Source organism: Erythrolamprus reginae, chromosome 2 (assembly GCF_031021105.1).
Source record: "Erythrolamprus reginae isolate rEryReg1 chromosome 2, rEryReg1.hap1, whole genome shotgun sequence".
In the NCBI taxonomy this organism is placed as follows: domain Eukaryota; kingdom Metazoa; phylum Chordata; class Lepidosauria; order Squamata; family Dipsadidae; genus Erythrolamprus; species Erythrolamprus reginae.
In genome coordinates, this window is record NC_091951.1 from 48,721,847 (window position 1) to 48,741,409 (window position 19,563).

The 19,563-nt window shown below is 38.1% G+C and overlaps 1 protein-coding gene across 7 annotated transcripts in view; it reads right to left on the reverse strand.

The window, feature by feature from the left end:
* CFAP20DC (CFAP20 domain containing) overlaps positions 1-19,563 on the reverse strand; it is a 263,548-nt gene that overhangs the window by 209,247 nt on the left and 34,738 nt on the right. For all 7 annotated transcript variants that reach the window (XM_070738145.1, XM_070738144.1, XM_070738142.1 and 4 more), the window contains one exon: positions 15,698-15,770. In XM_070738145.1, the coding sequence (XP_070594246.1) occupies positions 15,698-15,770 (73 nt within the window). The remainder of the gene's footprint in view (positions 1-15,697; positions 15,771-19,563) is intronic.

Here is a 19,563-nt window from a genome sequence, read left to right on the forward strand (position 1 = left end):
ACAAATACATCTAATATTGTTATTACCTAAATAAAAACAGATCTATCTCTTATTTTTTCTTATCTAACCATTTATATATGTTGTTCCATGTTTCATAAAATTTTGTATCTTCTTGATCGTTTAATCGTCTTGTCATCATATCCATTTCAGCGCAATCTAATATTTTAGCTATAACTTCTTCTTTCTTGGGGATTTCCTCCCCCTTCCAGTTTTGCGCGTATATTATTCTAGCCGCAGTTAATATGTGTATAATTAAGTAAAGAGTTTCCTTCTTATAAGTCTGATTAGTAATTCCTAATAAATAAAATTCCGGGGTGTTATCTATGTCATATTTTAATATTTCTTTTAATATCTTCTCAATCATCTTCCAATAAGTTTTAGCTTTGCTACATGTCCACCATTGATGGTAATAAGTTCCTATATCTTTCTTGCATTTCCAACACAGTGGGGATGTTTTAGGAAACATTTTAGCTATCCTGTTAGGTGGAAGGTGCCATCTATAAAACATTTTAATTTGGTTTTCTTTTAATGAAACTGACTTGGTCATTTTCCAATTATTAATCCAGACTTTTTCCCAAGTATCTATATCTATTTCCTTGCCTATATTTCTGCACCATCTTATCATGGTATCTTTTAGAGTCAACTCTATATTTTTGTGAGCGATAAGAAATTTATATATTTTCCCTATCATTTTTACTGAATTATTAATAATTAAATGACTTAGCAAATTCTTACTTTTATTAAAAGTATAAAGAGTTATATCCTTCTGGTATCTGGATCGAATCTGGGCATAATGCCACCAATCTATTATTATCCCTTCTTCTTGTAGTTTATTCCTAAGCTTTAGCTTCATCTGATCATTTAATAATTCTTTATATCTATAAAATATTTTCGTGTCTTTTATAGATTTTGGATGTGTTATTGCTTCTAGGGGGGCTATCCATTCTGGAACATTTAAGAAGTGATTTTTCTTTATGTCCTTCCAAACCTCTAGTAAATACTTCCTTAATGTGTGTCTTTTAAAATATGAGTGATTTTTTTCCTTGTCATACCATATAAATGCATGCCAACCCAGCATAAGATCATGTCCTTCTAAATTTAATATTCTTTTGTTCTCTAAGGTTATCCAATCTTTAATCCATGTTAAGGCGGCGGCCTGATAATATAATTTCCAGTTTGGAAGACCAAATCCTCCTCTTTCTTTAATGTCTTCCAAACAGTTTATTTTTATCCTTGCTTTTTTCCCTTGCCATATAAATTTTTTAACTAAGTTTGTCAAAGTTTTAAAGAAAGTTCCCCCTGGGTTTATTGGAATTACCTGAAAGAGAAATAAAACCTTAGGCAAAATATTCATCTTGATTGTGGCAATTCTTCCTAAAAATGATATTTTCAGGTTGTTCCATGTTTCTAAATCTTTTTTAATTTCTGATAATAATTTTATATAATTATCATTTTTTAAAGTTATTGTTTTCGCTGTTAAATTTATTCCTAAATATTTTACTTTCTTTACGGTTTTTATTCCAGAAATATTTTCTAATTTAGTTTCTTGTATTTTATTCATATTTTTGGTTAAGAAAGAAGTTTTACTTTTATTTATCTTTAAACCTGCTACCTTTCCGAATTGTTCAATAGTTTGCAATAAAGAAGGGACAGTTGTTATCGGTTCTTCAATTATAAACGTTAAGTCATCTGCAAAAGCTTGGAGTTTGTAAGTTTCGTCTCCTATAGTTAAACCTTTTATTTCGGAATCCGCTCTTATTTTAATTAATAAAGTTTCAAGTGTCATAATAAATAACAATGGTGATATAGGACATCCTTGACGAACTCCCTTGTTTATATCAAGTGCTTGTAATTGGTTATTATTTAATATTATTTTAGTCGTTTGTTTTGAGTATATAGTATCTATTAAATTAACAAATTTTGAGCCAAATCTCATTTTGTTTAATTGCATTTTTATAAATGTCCAGTTAACGTTGTCAAAGGCCTTTTGAGCATCTAAGAACATTAAGGATGCTGTCTTATCTGGATGTTGTTCATAGTATTCTAATGTATTTATTACTGTTCTAAGGTTATTTTTAATTTGTCGCCCTGGTAGAAATCCATTTTGGTCTTGATGTATTATTCCATTTATAATTCTTTTAAGTCTATCTGCATAAATGGCAATGAATATTTTATAATCTACATTTAATAAAGATATGGGTCTATAATTTTTGATTTTTAGTGGGTCAGTGCCGGATTTGTGTATTAAAGTTGTCAGCGATTCTGACCAAGATTTCGGAATTTTACCCTCAAGTCTACATGAATTAAAAATTTCTAACATATAGTTTCTTACTATTTCATTGTCTATCTTATACCATTCTGCCGGTATAGCATCCGGACCAGTGGCCTTATTGTTTTTCTGTTTTTTAATTATAGTTAGGAGTTCTTCCATTGTTATTGGACCATCCAACATGGTCTGTTGATCTTCTGTTATTTGTGGTAATTTTGAAGCCTGTAAGTAATTAAAAACCTCATCTTCACTAACATTGTCTTTGGCATAAAGATCTTTATAAAAGTTATAAACAATGTCCGCCTTTCCTTCTGTATCATATTTTATTGTACCATCTTTGTCTTCTAATTTTTTTATCAATTTGGATTGACTCTGCTTTCTAAGTTTATATGCTAACCATCTGCCTGGTTTATTTGCATGTTCAAAATAATGTTGTTTTGCTCTTTTAATTTTTTCAGTTATTTGATTTTGTTCTATAATTCTAATTTTATGTTTAATTACATTTATTTCTGTTTTAAAGTCTCTGTTCTTGGTGTGTTGCTGCGATGCAAATTCCAATTGTTTTAATTCATTTATTAGTTGTACGTACTTTAATTTATTTTCCTTATTGTATTTTGCTGTGTAAGATATTGTTAACCCTCTTATATAAGCTTTGAGTGTATCCCATATATTCTGTGGAGTGGTGTCTGGGGTTTTGTTAATCTCAAGAAATATTTTTAATTCCTTTTCGATCCAATCTTTATATTTCTTATCATTTAGTATAATTCTATTCATCCGCCAAATATTCTGTTTGTTGTTCCTTCTTATATAGACCACTATTGGGTTGTGGTCAGCCCATGTATTAACATCTATCTCTACTTCCCTTATTTCTTCTGCAACCATTTTTGATGTCCATACCATATCTATTCTTGTCCAGATTTTGTGGGGATTAGAATAAAACGTAAATTGTCTTTTATGGGGGTGTCTTTCCCTCCATATATCATTTAGCAATAATTCTGTTTTCATTTTTTGGAAAGTACTAGGTAGTAGATTTCTTTTTGTTTTTTTCCTTTTATTATGGCTCCCTCCCCCTGAATGGTCTAATTGCCTATTCACAATAGCATTAAAATCACCTATTATTAATACATTCTCAATAGCTAAGTCTATTATTATTTGATGTAAATTTTTGTAAAATATCATTTGGTCTTCATTGGGAGCATAAATAGAAACAACCACTATAGGTCTAGGTTCAATATCAACTTGTACAATCAATATTCTACCATCATTATCCTTATATATCTGTTTGGAATTTATAGAATTCTCTACATACATCACCACACCTCTTTTTTTTTGATCTGCTAATGCAGCATACATTTTTCCAATTTTGGGATTCAACAATAATTTTTGGTTATCTTTTTTGATATGTACTTCTTGTAATATTGCAATTTGAGCATTTTGATTTCTGATTTTAGAGAAGATTTGTTTCCTTTTCCTTGGTTCATTAAGTCCGTTAACGTTTACCGAAAAGATCTTTAGATCTTTAGTTGTTGTCATTTAGTGGGTTTTTTGGTTTCTCGCTGAGGCTGAACTCTTCTTATAGCACCTTGGTCCTGCTCTATTGCTAGAGCTGTGGCCCCCAATAGTTCTTCTTGTTGGATTGCTAGTATCTCCCCTGATTGCTGTTGTGCTGGTTGTTGATGCGCCTCTTGTTGTTTATCTGAAAAGTCCATGTGGCTGATGCCACTATTTTCAAAGAAATACCTAGCTTGTTCTACATTTTCCAGCTTGTATCTTGTAGAACGCCATGTCAGAGAAAGACCTTGTGGGATTAACCAACGATAGGTTATATTTTCTTTGATCAAAATTCTGGTAAGAAACTGGTAATCTCTTCTGCTCTCTCTGACACTTCTTGGAACTTGTTTTAATATTTTTATTTCCACTCCTTGATGTTGGAGTTTGGAGTTTCTTGCCCAATGGAGTATGTCATCTCGCAAAGTTTTCCTGGTGAATTTGATATGAATCTCTCTTGGAAGATTGTGGCGACGGATGTAACTATTCGAAGTCCTGTAAACTTCATCGATTTCTTTCACTAGCGCAGCAGGATCCTCCTGGAGTATACCTCCAATCGTTTCCGCCATAGTCATTTTTAAATCTTCATCTTTTTCCTCTTTCATATTCTGAAATCGTAGTCCATACGAAGCACGTTGCATCTCCAGCTGAATAATTGATTCATCATGTCTTCTGTGTCTTGCATCAGCTCTCCCTTCGAGATAATCAATTCTTTTTGCGTTTTTGTCAGATTTCTCTTCAACCTTTTTCACTCGATCATCACTTTCTTGTAGTGTTTGTTGGATCTCCTTTATCTGGTCTTTCACCTCGCCCATATCAGCTTTCAGTTGGGCCATCTCCTTTTTAAATTCTGCCAAGTCTGCTTTTATGGCTTCCCTTTGTTGTGTTGCATCCTCTTTTATAACCTCTCTTTGTTGGGTGGCATTCTCTAGAGATTTAAAGATAGAGTCCTGCATATTGTTTAAAGTTTCTTGTAATGTTGCAAAGTTGGGCTGCGTTGTTTTGTCTTTTTCTTTATCCTTGGAAGACATAGCTGAGGCCTGGTGTGTCGGGGAAGGACGTGGGGACACTTGTGGAGAAGAGATTGTTGCAGTAGGTTGTTTTTTGACTGTTTTAACAACGGTTGAATAAGTTGACATTATCAATTTTGAATCCGCTGTTTAAAGTTTGAGTTAATTTAAATCAATCTAAATTTATATATAGTGAAAAGGAGAAAATTTCTATAAATTCCAAATCTATTCAATCTGTTTTATTAGCGGTTACGCTTAAATTATAACTATTCAATTATCAAGAAAGTTCAAAATTCAAAATCCAATATATATTGTTATTAATTATTTTAAAAATTTAAATTGTCTTTAAAAATTTAAAGATATAATACCTCAGGAAACTAATATAAAACTTTTAGGAATAAAAAACCAGTAAAAGTTAAAAATAAATGGTCTAATAAAAAGACAAAATAAATGACAGCAAAGAAAGAGTAATAACTATTTTAAAAAGGGAAAGTTTGAAAAAGTACAAAGAAAAAAAGAAGAGAAAAAAGATTTAATAAGGCAGCTAGAAGAGGGAGAAAAAGGGAGAGAAAAAAAAAAGAAATGGGGAGTATTTCAATTCAAATAATTAAAATAGAGCAGGAAACCAAGATTTGCTAACAATGCATAGTCTTCAATTCAAACTTCTTTCAAAAATAGAAATAAAAAGAAGGAAAATCAGAAGGAGAACAAAGAAAGAGTTAATTAATCAAAAAAAAAAACACAATATGTATAGTTATGTTCTTCTTATAAATCAGGAGATTATATTAGATGAATAAAGAGTGTGAATCCCAATGTCAGAAAATACAATTGTACTTAATCCCAATTGCAGGTCTCACGAAAAAAAAAAGTCAAATTAATAATTTTCTTGTAGTTAAAATGGAGTCTATGTTCTTTTCCAAATTCAAGACAAAGGCAAAAAAAATAGAACCCAAGATGGAGTCAGGTTAGAAGTCAGAAGTTCATATGATCAGGCAGATGTGAAAAGGTTCTCAGAAGAAAAAATAATCCCAAGGAAAAAAAGCAATCAGCAAGTAATCCAAGGTAGTTCAAAGACAGTCAGCAAGTAATCCAAGTAGGTTAATCCAAAGGTAAATATTCCAAAGGAAAGGTATCAGTTCCTTCTATTTCCCATTTATTTTCAAGTTGTTATATAATGATATTATGTTGCAAAGACAACAGGGTGAGAGAAAAAAAAAATAAGGCAACAAAGTTATATTCCTCCGCAGTTAAGATGTCAGCCCAGAACACAATGTTTTAACAGACTATAAAAAAGAAATTTTAGTCATCTTTACTAACTTCTTTTAAGGATTGAAATCTTCTAAATAGCCATTTCCAGTTCAAAATCTTTTATTAAAGCATAGAGTAAGAAAAAATATTAGTACTAGCTAAAATAGAGAAAATAATTTCATCAGTACTGCCAAATACTGTCCTCTACAGCAGATTTATATCCCAGAAAGAAACCATGTGTAACCTCAACTCAAGTTCAGCAACTTAATGTGTTTAATTATTTTCCAGAACAGTCAGCAGCTGCACAAATGCATATTAAAGAATAATTAATATGTAATATGTCTAAGAAGTTGAAGGGGGCCAGCGTGATATAGGAATTAAGGTGCTGAACTTGTATGTGGGACACAATGGAATATGAGATGCGTAAACAAGTTTCTTATGAGAACGTTTATATACGACTATTTGTGGAGATTCAGAGACTGCAAAGATAGCTCAGGGGTAAAATGCTCCCAATTCACTTGTGCCTGTTGGTTGACAGAGAACCAGTTGCGAAGGGAGCGTAAGGCTCCGCCCACCTGCCCAGACACCACTTGGGTTCTTTTATCTTCTGCGCATACACAGGGTGCTTTGCGCATGTGCAGAGGATAAAAGAACCCAAATGGTGACGTCTGGGCAGGTGGATGGAGCCTCAGGCTCCTTTCGAAACCAGCTCTCAGACGAATGACAGACACCAGTGACCTGGGAGCATTTCATCCCTGACCTAGCTTATACATTATTTGAATGCCAACTGTGTAAGAAAGAGAGATTGATATCTTGAGTCATACATCAGAGAAATGGCTATTGGAATTCATACATTAAAACATCACATATTATGTATAGTCAGAAACCAAATACAGTATTACATAGAGCAGAGGTCCCCAACCGCCGGTCCGCGGACCGGGACCGGGCCGTTGGGGCTTTTCAGCCGGTCCGCGGCGCCAGGGCCCCCTCGGCCTTTCCGCACCACCAGCGGCGCTCCCCCCGCCAGCCAGCCAAGCCCCGCGCCCGCCGGAACCGGCTCCTCGCTCTCCCCCCGCCGCCCGCCGCGTTTGCAGGAGGTGGGGAGGGTTGGGCGGCCCGCCAAGGCCAGGAGGGACGCCGCTGCCCCCCCTTCCCTCTCTCCGCCCGCCGCTGCGCCTCCTTGACGCCGAGAGGAAATGCCGGCAAAGGCTTTCCTCAGCGGAGGCCGGCGAAGGTGATATTGAATGTCGGGGGAGAACGGGCGGTTGCGCGCGCTCCCTATCTCCCTGCTAGCCCACTCGGAATATTCAAAATAAGAAAAACCTTTGCCGGCGAAGGCTTTTCTTATTTTGAATATTCCGAGTGGGCTAGCAGGGGGATAGGGAGCGCGCGCAACCGCCCGTTCTCCCCCGACATTCAATATCACCTTCGCCGGCCCCGCCTCTCCTGCAAACCCCCTTGCTGAGAGCCCGGGGCGAAAGTGCTCTCGCAAAGGTGAGGCGGGCAGGGCGTGCGCGCGTCATCGCTGAGAAGAACGGAGAGAGAACGAGAGTGAGTGAGAGCAACAGACAGCAAGATAGAGAGAAAGTGAGAAAGAGAGAGTGAGAAAGGGGGGAGAGAAAGAGATAGCAAGAGAGAGAACAAGAGAGAGAAAGAGCGTGAGAAAGAAAACAAGAAAGAGTGAGAGAGAGAGAAAGCAAAAGAGACAGAAAGAAAACAAGAGAGAGAAAGTGAGAAGAAGAGAGAGAAAGAGGGGGAGAGAGAGAAAGAGAGAGGGGGAGAGAGAGAAAGAGAGGGAGAGGGAGAAAGAGAGAGGGAGAGGGGGGAGAGATAGCAAGAGAGGGAGAGAGGGAAAGGGGGAGAGAGGGGGGAGAGAAAGAGAGAGGGAGAGAGAGAGGAGATAAAGGAAGAGAGAGAGAAAGGAAGAGAAAGAAAGAAAGAGGGATAGAAAGAGAGAGAGAGTGAGAGATGCTCAGTGAGCCTTTCTTTGAAGTTGCCTTTCTTTCTTTCTCTTTCTTGCTTTCTTTCTTGCTCTTTTTCTTTCTCTCTTTTACCTTCCCTTCCTCTATTTCTTCTTTTCTTTCTCCTTCCTACCTTCTTCCCTTACTCTCCCCTTTCATAAGTTTCCTTGCTTCCTTCCTCTGTTCCTGTCCGTTCCCCCTTTCTTTCTTTCTTTCCTTCCTTTCCTCCCTCCATTTCTTGCTTTCCTTTTCCTTCCTCCCTTCTTTCCTCCCTCATTCCCTTCTTTCACTCCTTCCTCTCTTAGTCTCCCCTTTCACACCTTTCCTTGCTTCCTTTGCACCCTTCTTTTGTTCCTGTCCCTTCCCTCTTTCCTTCCTTCCTTCCCACCCTCCGTCCATTCATTCACCCATTCCTCTCTTGATCGCCCCTTTTACGGCACCGCTGACAGCTAGCTCCCCCCCCCCCACCGGGCCATGGAAAACTGGTCTAGCTTAAAGCCGGTCCCTGGTGCAAAAAAGATTGGGGACCTCTGACATAGAGCACAGCCCTTCATCTGAACAGAACAGTACAAGTGAGAACTGCATATGTGGATCTGACTGAGCTAAATTGTAGGGTGACAGAGTAATATTACAAAATATATTTTGTTATTCATAATATGTATTGTATTAACACAAGATAATATTTGTAGTTTAGGACTGAAATGAGTCATCCTTGGTCTCTCTGAGATTAGCTGTTTTCTTGCAGACATTTCATTATCAAACTAGGTAACATCATCAGTGCTACCAGGAGTGGGATTTTATTTTTATATGCTAGTGGCTTGCCCTGTCAGTGTTGGTGGGAGTTGTCTTGGTGGTTCCTTGATTAGGCTATTGTTTACTGTTAGCTTATTGTTTACCATATATCTGCATTGGTAGTTCCTTGATGGGGTATTGTTTACTTCCTGACTGTTGACCAAGTGTCAATCTCTGACTTTCTTATTGTTCATTTGTATTTTATATTTGGATAAATTCTTATGGCTAATCACTAAGGTATTATTATTATAGAGTTCATCAAACATTCTAAAAAACATAATCACAGCTGTCATCTGTCACTTCATTACGATGTAAATGACACATCAAGAGAAAAGAAATCACAAGTATCAATCTGTCTATACAGGACTTATAATTATACTATAATTCCTATAAAAGAAATTTATAAACTCTTGTTCAATTATGAAGAAATCTCTTGAATACCATATAGGTGAAGAAATTAATATTAAGAACTATTTTCACCAATTCGGTTATTAGAATTGTAACTTAATATTAAGATACCTACTTCTACAAATAGGGTTTAATGCATTATTTTCTAGTGTATTGTGTTTCTGTGAAACTGACATGGGGATCATTGATTTTTATAAAATATGAAGTGCTTTAATGACTCCTAAAGGTTGAGGATTCGGGGAATGCTTATGATATTTATTTATAGGAACACTACAAAACTCTTCAGATACAATAACATGCCTTTTAGTCAAGTAGTTCATTAAGAAATCAATGCAGAACTTTATAAAAATGTCTATAATGCTTCTAGGGCATCATTACCAATGAATTTCCTTATTGAATACGATAGATGAGATAAACATCTGGTTCAGGGTTCAATAAGCAAAGGACCAGCTAAGAACCTTTATGAGTCAATCCTCAGATAATAAAGTGACTTTGGCTCTTTAAAAAATGTATAGGCCCAATGCAAGATAGATTTGAATGAAATACGGTGCAAAGTTGGAAGAGTTCAGCTTTTTCTGAAGCAAGAAAGTCTACATCATAAGAGTTAAAAATATCTCTTCAATGCAAAGAACACTTTATAAGAAGACTTGGGCCAGACATTCTCTCTCAGTCCAACTCACTATACAGGACTATTATTGTGGGGAAAAAGAGAAGGAGGGAGGGATATTAGCTATGAACACTGCATTGAGTTACTTATAAAATAATAAAGGAAGGATAACAATCTAATTAATAAAATAAATAAATAAATAAACAACCAGATAGCAATAACACATAGATTTATATACTGCTTCGCAATGTTTTACAGCACTCTGTGGGTGGTCAGAGTTAGCATCTTGCCCCCAACAATCTGGGTCCTCATTTTAAATTTAAGTTTACTTTATTGCCACTGCATCTCATACAACAAAATTAAATTCAATGTGCATCATACATAAGAAAACAACAACAACATAGGACGCTGGCAGCAACACGTATCAACCATTAGCACCAGTCAGTAGTATTTGTGACACTTTTTAAAATGTTCAGTTGACTGAGTTTCATGCTTAATTAACAAAAGAGGTAATAATAACTGACTTTTTACATTTTTTAAAATTTTGTAAAAAATTATTTTTCTTTCTAAGCATGCGCAGTGGTTGAATTCCAGCACTGTACATGAGGTCACCATCTTTTTTTCCTCCAGATTTTTTTGTTAATGCACACGGGTATGCAAAGCATGTATGAAGCATCGGTGGGCTATGAGACGGAACGCTAAATTGCGCTCGCCGTGGTGGCTCGTAAGTACTTGCGGGACCAGCGCGATTTTGCTTCTGCACCTGTGGAGGTAGCAAAATCATGCATGGAGATGCAGGTGCGCCCATGTTTTGGTGAGGTTTTTTGCTTCCACGCATGCCGAATCATGGGTGCACCTGCGGTTCCATGTGCAATTTTGCTACCTCCACAGGTGCAGAAGCAAAGTTGCGCTGGCCCCGCAAGTAGTTACGAGCTGTGGCAGCGAGCGCAATTTAGCGTTCCGGCTCATAGCTCACCATTGGCATGAGCCCATGAGGCACACCCATGTGGCGCAGGAAGGAGCGAGCCATAAGTGAGATACAAACTGCTTAAGTGAAGTTGTTAAGTATACCTCTACAACCCTAATTGCCTCTCCCTCAACACACTATAAATTCATAAAGAGGCCCACTGAGCAGGAAGCCAGAAACTCAGGCAGGGTAACCGAAAGACTTTCCTGAAGCACTAACCCCCACCCCCCACCCCCACATCCTGGGAGACAGACGCTGGTACAGAACAGCTCAAATCAAAGCAGAAATGCCAATAAAAAAGAATATACAACAACAAGAACAAAAAGAACAACAAGCAACAATGGATAATCACAGCTATCAATGCTTTAAATGCAATGACATTATCAATGATCATGATGGTTTCATAAAATGCCAGACTTGCAATCAGTCTGCTCACAAAAGCTGCCTCAATATTTCTAAACATATTGCCACCTTTCTAAAAACAAACTCTTCATTTCTTTATATGTGCACATCCTGCACCCCCAAGCTAAATATATTTAGCAGTTTGTCTGATGAGATTAACACCTTAAAAGAAGCCATCAAAACCCAACAAGCATTCATAGAAAGTACAGTAATACCTCATGATACGAACTTAATTGGTGCAAGGAGGAGGTTCGTAAGACGAAAGGTTCGTAAGACGAAACATTGTTTCCCATAGGAAACAATGTAAAGTCAATTAATCCGTGCAACCAAAAAACCCCCCGCAAAAAAACAGCTTTCGGCGACTGCTGGGAAGCCGTGCGGCTGTTTTAAAAGGTGACAGCCGGCCTGGGGGGCTTCCCAGCACCCCCCGAACCCGGGGTTCAGGGGGGGGTGCTGGGAAGCCCCCCAGGCCGGCTGCAACCTTTTAAAACAGCCGCGCGGCTTCCCAGCTGTCTCCGAACGCCGAACGCGGAAGTTTGGCTTTGGCGTTCGGCTTCGGGAGACAGCTGGGAAGCGGCACGGCTGTTTTAAAAGGTCGCAGCCGGCCTGGGGGGCTTCCCAGCACCCCCCGAACTGGTGCACTTCAATCAGAAAACAGAAAAATAAGTTATAGGAGACAGGGGTCCTTGGAGATGTTCATGAAGTCAAGTGCACAATTGAATTTGCATTCTGTTTTTACAATGGAGATTTATATTATTTTAATGATAACACTTGGTATGGGGTAATAGTTAAGATGCTAACTGCATCTTAGTTAACTGCATTGGCAGTTCTGTGTTAGCAAAAACTTCAGAAGAGAAGGATTTAGGGGTAGTGATTTCTGACAGTCTCAAAATGGGTGAGCAGTGTGGTCGGGCGGTAGGAAAAGCAAGTAGGATGCTTGGCTGCATAGCTAGAGGTATAACAAGCAGGAAGAGGGAGATTGTGATCCCCTTATATAGAGCGCTGGTGAGACCACATTTGGAGTACTGTGTTCAGTTCTGGAGACCTCACCTACAAAAAGATATTGACAAAATTGAACGGGTCCAAAGAGTGGCTACAAGAATGGTGGAAGGTCTTAAGTATAAAACGTATCAGGAAAGACTTAATGAACTCAATCTGTATAGTCTGGAGGACAGAAGGGAAAGGGGGGACATGATCGAAACATTTAAATATGTTAAAGGGTTAAATAGTGTTCAGGAGGGAAGTGTTTTTAATAGGAGAGTGAACACAAGAACAAGGGGACACAATCTGAAGTTAGTTGGGGGAAAGATCAAAGGCAACATGAGAAAATATTATTTTACTGAAAGAGTAGTAGATCCTTGGAACAAACTTCCAGCAGACGTGGTTGGTAAATCCACAGTAACTGAATTTAAACATGCCTGGGATAAACATATATCCATCCTAAGATAAAATACAGAAAATAGTATAAGGGCAGACTAGATGGACCATGAGGTCTTTTTCTGCCATCAGTCTTCTATGTTTCTATGTTTCTATGCTGGATCAGAGCAAGGTGACCCTAGTGTCTAATCCTCCTTTGGGCAAGGAAAATAGCTGGCCAATCACTCTTTTTCAGTTCTATTCATCACCAGTCTCGGAACAGAACCGAACAACAGAGTTGGAAGGCACCCTATAGGTCATCTGGTCCAATCTCCCACCCCAGCAGGAGACCCTACACCAGTGATGGCAAACCTTTTTCTCCTCGGGTGCCAAAAGAGCATCTGCGCACAGTATTGTGCATGCGCGAGTGCCCACATCCATAATTCAATGCCTGAGGAGGGCGAAAACAGCTTCACTCACCCTCCCGGAAGCCCTCTGGAGGCTGGAAGTGGCCTGTTTCCCAACTTCTGGTGGGTCCAGAAGGCTCGTGTTTCACCCTCCCCAGGCTTCAAAGGCTTCTAGGGAGGGAGGGTAAAAACACTCTCCCCCATTCCTCCGGAGGCTCCCTGGAAGCCAAAAATACCCTCCCAGAGCCTCTGTGTGAGCCAAAAATCAGCTGGCCAGCACACCCATGCATGTTGGAACTGAGCTAGGGCAACGGCTTGTGTGCCAGCGGATATGACTCCAGGTTTGCCATCACTGCCCTACACCATTTCTGGCAGATGGCAGTCCAGTTTCTTCTTGCAAGCTTCCAATGTTGAGGCTCTGTGACAAACTTGCCGAGAAATAAAACTCCTCATTGTTCTATGCATGCATCACATTTCTGTGTGAATTGCAGCAAGTACAGGACAAAGTACAGGACCCTCCAACCAAGCAGGACAAAAGCTTGGAACAAACATGTGAATTCTTTCCAGTTGTTTCCTCTATAACAATTATATGCTGAGAAGATCACAGGCCACTCTATATAGAAATAAATGAGATTTAAGAACACCAAACACTTGAGAGTAGGTGTACAAGATTGAAAGCACCCAAATGCAATCTTTAACATTTTATCAATAATGGATTAGACTTTTTTCTTTTGTATAACAACACTTTATAACTGCATTATTTCAGTATTACAAAATCCTTTCAGTATCAGTTTACTTGGTGGCAGAAATATGTGGTTATTTTTATGTTTTATGTTCAGTATTCTAAGCAGACATAAGGGGGAAAAAAGAGGGAGAAATAACCCATTAAATGTTATTGTAGAGTGCTTTAAGTGTCTATAGAATCAGTTGAAAATATTTATTTAAAATGCATCTCACTGCCTTTGCTTGAAAAAGCTCAAGGCTAATAAAATGAATAAAACGTCAAACTCATAATCTAAAAACAAAGTTTATATAGCAATAAAAAATTGTAACACTGAAACATGATTTTACTTGTGTCTTTCACCATACAAATTGCAGAGGAACAGGACCGTAAGTTACCTTACGATAAGATGGGTGACCTATAAGAAAGAAAGGAAGGAAGGAAGGAAGGAAGAGAGGAAGGGAGGAAGGAAGAAAAAAGGAAAGAAAAAAAGATGATGGTAGATAGGTATATAAGTAGATAGGTAGAAAGGAGAGAGAGAGAGAAAGAGAGGAAGAGAGAGAAAGAGAGAAAGCTGAAGCATTTTAAGCTTCCTATTTCCTGAATTATTAGAAGGAGGAGATACAGCACAACCAAACTTGCAAAATTTGGTTACAATAGCCAATCGCAAAATAGTTTTAGTCATCTGTGGAGTTCACTTTCTGGTCCGGTCTACCAAGTGGGGATAACATAAATAATCCACAGGTCCGTAAGTTATGATCACAATTGAGCCCAATATTTTTGTTGCTAAGACAGCTGTTAAGAGAGCCTTTTCCTATTTTATGACATTTCTTGCCAACAGTTGTTAAGTGAACCACTGCAGTTGTCAACTTTGGAACATGGTTGTTAAGTGAATCTGGCTTCCTTATTGACTATGCTTATCAGAAGGTCACAGAAGGTGATCCCATGATCCTGGGACACTGCAACCATCATAAATATGGGCCAGTTTCCAAATGTCTAAATTTTGATCATGTGATTACAGGGATGCTGCAATGGTTGCAAATGTGAAAAATATTCATGTCACTTTTTTCAGTGCTGCCCTAACCTCAAAGTCACTAAATGAATGGTTGTAAGTCAAGGACTACCATGGTGGTATAGTGGTTAGAATGCAGTACAGTAGTACCTAGTAGATACAAGCTGCTCCACATGCGAGTATTCCAAGTTACGAGCCGCGACGCGAGTGAAATTTCTGTTCGACACCCGAGCTCAAATTCGGGATACGAGACGAGCTTCCGCGAAAAACAAAGTCTAAAGGCATTCATTTGAGATGCGAGTTGATAGACTTACGAGCTCAGGTCTGGAACGAATTAAACTCATATGTCGAGGTACCACTGTATTGAAAAGCTAATTCCGCCGACTGTCAGGAATTCAATCTTGACTGGCTTTAAGGTAGACTCAGCCTTCCATCCTTCCGAGGTCAGTAAAATGAGGATCCAGATTGTTGCAGGGCAATATGCTGATTCTGTAAACTACTTAGAGAGGGCTGTAAAGCACTGTGAAGTGGTATATAAGTCTAAGTGTTATTGCTATTGTGTTGGCACCGGATTTTCCAGGCACTTTCAAACCAAACCAAATCAATAAATAAATCAAAGCTGAAGAATAAATGTATCTCATCCCTTTAAAGTGTCAAAAGTAATTATTTAAAGTCTGTTCCTAAAATCAGAAACTGGTCACTTGATTACTACTACTACTACTACTACTACTACTACTACTACTACTACTAATAATAATAATAATAATAATAATAATAATAAATTTATTAATATACAATATTTTTATGATGACAAATATGCTTAAAATCATTTAAAAACAACCAGATAGGCTTAATTATTATGTCACTTTGATTATGTATTACTCTTTAACTAAAAGCTGTTACATATAATTAACAGCAGCCAGTATTAACTCATTTGTTTAATATCTACAGCGCATCAAACATGATAATAAAGTTCAATATTATCTTACAGTAACTCGGCTGAGAAATCTTGTCCCAATGGTACGTAAATTTGAAGTACCAAAAATTGCTGGATCAGTCCAACTACAGCAAAATAAAAGAAATAAATTAAGAACATGTATTACTTTCATATTTCTCAAAATGTATCTACTATGAAAATTTTATGGATTTTATAAATTTTAGAATTTATTTTTGAAATATGTTCCTAAAGACAAATTGTGCTCCAAGTAGAACTATAACAAAACATGGAATCGAATTATTTTATTTAGTTTTCCACTGTGTTGACAGAGTGCATATTCAAAATATATTCTACAAGGACACAAAATTAATTAATGTCTTAACATTGTAACACAAATTCTTGCAAAAATGCATAATAATTGAAGCTACAGATGACCAAAATAAGCTTTAGTTGAACCACTTAAAGCAATTAATACCCCAGCAGAATCAAGCTTAGATAAAATGTGGACAAGTAATTTAATCTGAATGTTTGGAATGAAATGGGTAATTTAAATTGGAAATTTAACAGCAAAGCTTCTTGTAAAATCAAAATCCACTCACAAGCGAAAATGGCTTTCAGGAATAAAGCCTGAACAAAATCTGAATGTATGGCCCTTGAGGCTGCTTGAACACTGCTATGAAATCTAAATAGAAGCTGCCAATTCTGAAAGAAAAATCACTTCATTGTGAACTTTAATGGAACTGGCTGATGCTCTAGATACTTACCTGTCTGTCTGCCTGCCTGCTTTGGTTAGTCAATGGGTAAGTCTCCCAAAAGATATTTCTATTCACCACTTTAAGCTTAATAGAGTAGAGTACAGTAGAATAGAATAGAATAGAGTAGAATATCAGAGTTGGAAGGGACCTTAGAGGTCTTTTAGTCCAACTTCCTGCTTAGGCAGGAAATCCTACACCACTTCAGACAACTGGTTGTCCAATCTCTTCTTTAAAACTTCCAGTGTTGGAGCATTTGCAACCTCAGGAGGCAAGTTGTTCCACTGATTAATTGTTCTAACTATCCGAAAAATTTTCCTTAGTTCTAAGTTGCTTCTCCTCTTGATTAGTTTATTTATTTATTTATTTGTCATACAAATATAGTATTGTATTGTAGTACGTTTAACATAATATAAGTATAAAGTAGAGATAGATAAGATAAAAGGACATTTGGACGGGAACGATAGACACAAAGGTGCACTTATGCACGCCCCTTACAGACCTCTTAGAAAAGGGGAAAGGTCTATTGTAGATAATGTAAGGTTGGAGATTTTGGGATTGGGGAGGAAACAACAGAGTCCGGTAGTGAATTCCAGGCATTGAGCGCTCTATTGCTGAAATAGTAGTTTGGAGCGATTTACATTTAGTTTGTATCTATTACGTGCTCTTGTGTTGTTGTTATTAAAGGTGAAGTAGTCACTAACAGGGAGTACATTGTGATGTATGATTTTATGAACAACAGTTAAATCAGTTCGGAGGTGGCATAGCTGTAAATTTTCTAAACGTAGTAATTGAAGTCTGGAGGAGTAAGGTAATTTGTTGCGTGAGGAGGAGTGGAGGACTCTTCTTGTGAAGTATTTCTGGACTCCTTCAATTGTATTAATGTCTGTTATGCAGTGTGGATTCCATACAGATGAGCTGTATTCAAGAATTGAATATCCATTGCTTCTTATCCTACCCTCAGGTGCTTTGGGGAAATAGCTTGACTCCTTCTTTTGGGCAACCCTTGAAATATTGGAATGCTGCTATCATGTATCCCCTAATTTTTCTTTTCATTAAACGAGACATACCCAGTTCCTGCAATCATTCTTCATATATTTTAGCTTCCAGTCCCTTAATCATCTTTTTTTGCTCTTCTCTGCACTCTTTCTAGAGTCTTAACATCATGTTTACGTACATCATGGCGACAAAAGCTAAACACAGTATTCTAAGTGTGGCCATACCAAACATGTTGGACCTTAAACTGATTGTACTGGGCCCTTTCTATATTCTTTTGAAAAATAACCACATTTTGCAGATCACTGGAATCAGGGAACTGTAGCATAGAATCTCAATTTATTCAGTTTGAATTAACAATGTTTAGTATGAGAATAAAATAGAATAAAATAGAATTCTTTTGTTGGCCAAGTGTGATTGATGCAAGGAAGTTGTCATAGGTGCAGCATGTAAACTTGCCTTTCGTAAACAACTTAAAACCCACCTCTGCCCCCAGGCATGGGGGAATTGAGACCCTCTTTCCCCCTAGGCCTTTACAATTCTATGCATGGTATGTATGTATGTATGTTTGGTTTTTATATTAATGGATTTTTAATCATTTCTAATACCAAATTACTATTGTACACTGTTTTATTGTCGCTGTTAGCCGCCCCGAGTCTCCGGAGAGGGGCGGCATACAAATCCAATAAATAAATAAATAAATAAATGTAATGAAAAAAGAATGTTCTAATCACCGGGTTAAACAACTATAGATGGTCCTTAACTTACGACCACAACTGAGCCCACAATTTCTGTTGCTAACTGAGACATTTATTGAGTACGTTTTGCTCCATTTTATGACTTTTCTTGCCACAGTTGTTAAGTGAATCACTACAGTTGTTAAGTTACCAACATGGTTGCTAAATGAATCTGGCTTCCCTGTTGACTTTGCTCGACAAAAGGTCACAAAGGGGGATCACATAACTTTAGGACACTGCAACCATCATAAAGGAGCCAGTTGCCAAGTGTCTAAATTTTGATCACATGAACATGGGGATACTGCAATGGTAAGTGTGAAAAATAGCCCTAGGTTTTTCCTTTCAGTTTGTTGTACTTTGAACGGTCACTAAATGAATTGTTGTAAGTCAAGGACTGCCTACATTGGATAGCACAGATGGTGCTACCTGACCTCCTCTTTGCTGATGACTGTGCTCTGAATTCTGGATCGGAGAAGGAAATGCAAACCAGTGTGGAGAATTTTGCAGCAGCATGCAACAACTTTGGTCTCCTCTTCAACATAGACCGAAGTGATGCATCAGCCAGCTCTGAAAGCCAAATACCAAGAGCCCACCATCACATATCTTAGCAGCACATTCTCCCGTGCAGTGCCAATTGACATTGAGGTCAGCTGCAGAATTGCCAAGGCAAGCTCTACATTTGGCAGACTAATGACCAATGTGTGGAACTGACGTGGAATAAGCCTTGTTACAAAGCTCAAAGTCTACCGAGCAGTAGTGGTAACTAGTCGGTTATATGCCAGTGAGACTTGAACTGTATACAGGAGACTTGCTAGGCCATTGAACCACTTCCACCTGACCTGCCTCCACAGAATTCTGACAATCTGGTGGCAGGATAAGGTGCCTAACACTGAGGTCCTCTCCAGAGCAGGCTGGCCATCAATTCCCCCCTTGCTGATGAAAGCCCAGACACGCTGGGCAGGTCATGTTGCTAGGATGCCAGACCATCACATCCCTAAACAGCTCCTCTATGGTGAGCTGGGAAGTGATCCATGGGGGACAAAGTAAGCGATACAAAGACACGTTGAAAGCCTCCTTCAAGTCCCTCAATATCAACACCACCTCCTGGGAAATCTTGGCACAAGATCGACCAAATGGGGCCTGCTGATCCACCAAGGCTGCCAGACATCGGAGGCCAGAAGAATATTCATAGCAGAAGAGAAGCAAGCACTCCGCAAATGGTGCGAACATGTCTGCTCAACATGTGGCAAAACATTTCGTGCCCACATAGGCCTTACCAGCAGCCTGCAGACACATCGTGTACAGCCCACAAGCCATTAGATGTCAAGGTCCTCTTTGAACACAACGGACAAACATCACATTGGCTATATGGTGGAATTATAGCCTGAAGGGGTTTTTTCCCCCTTCACTTACTTATAGCAGCTATAAGCACC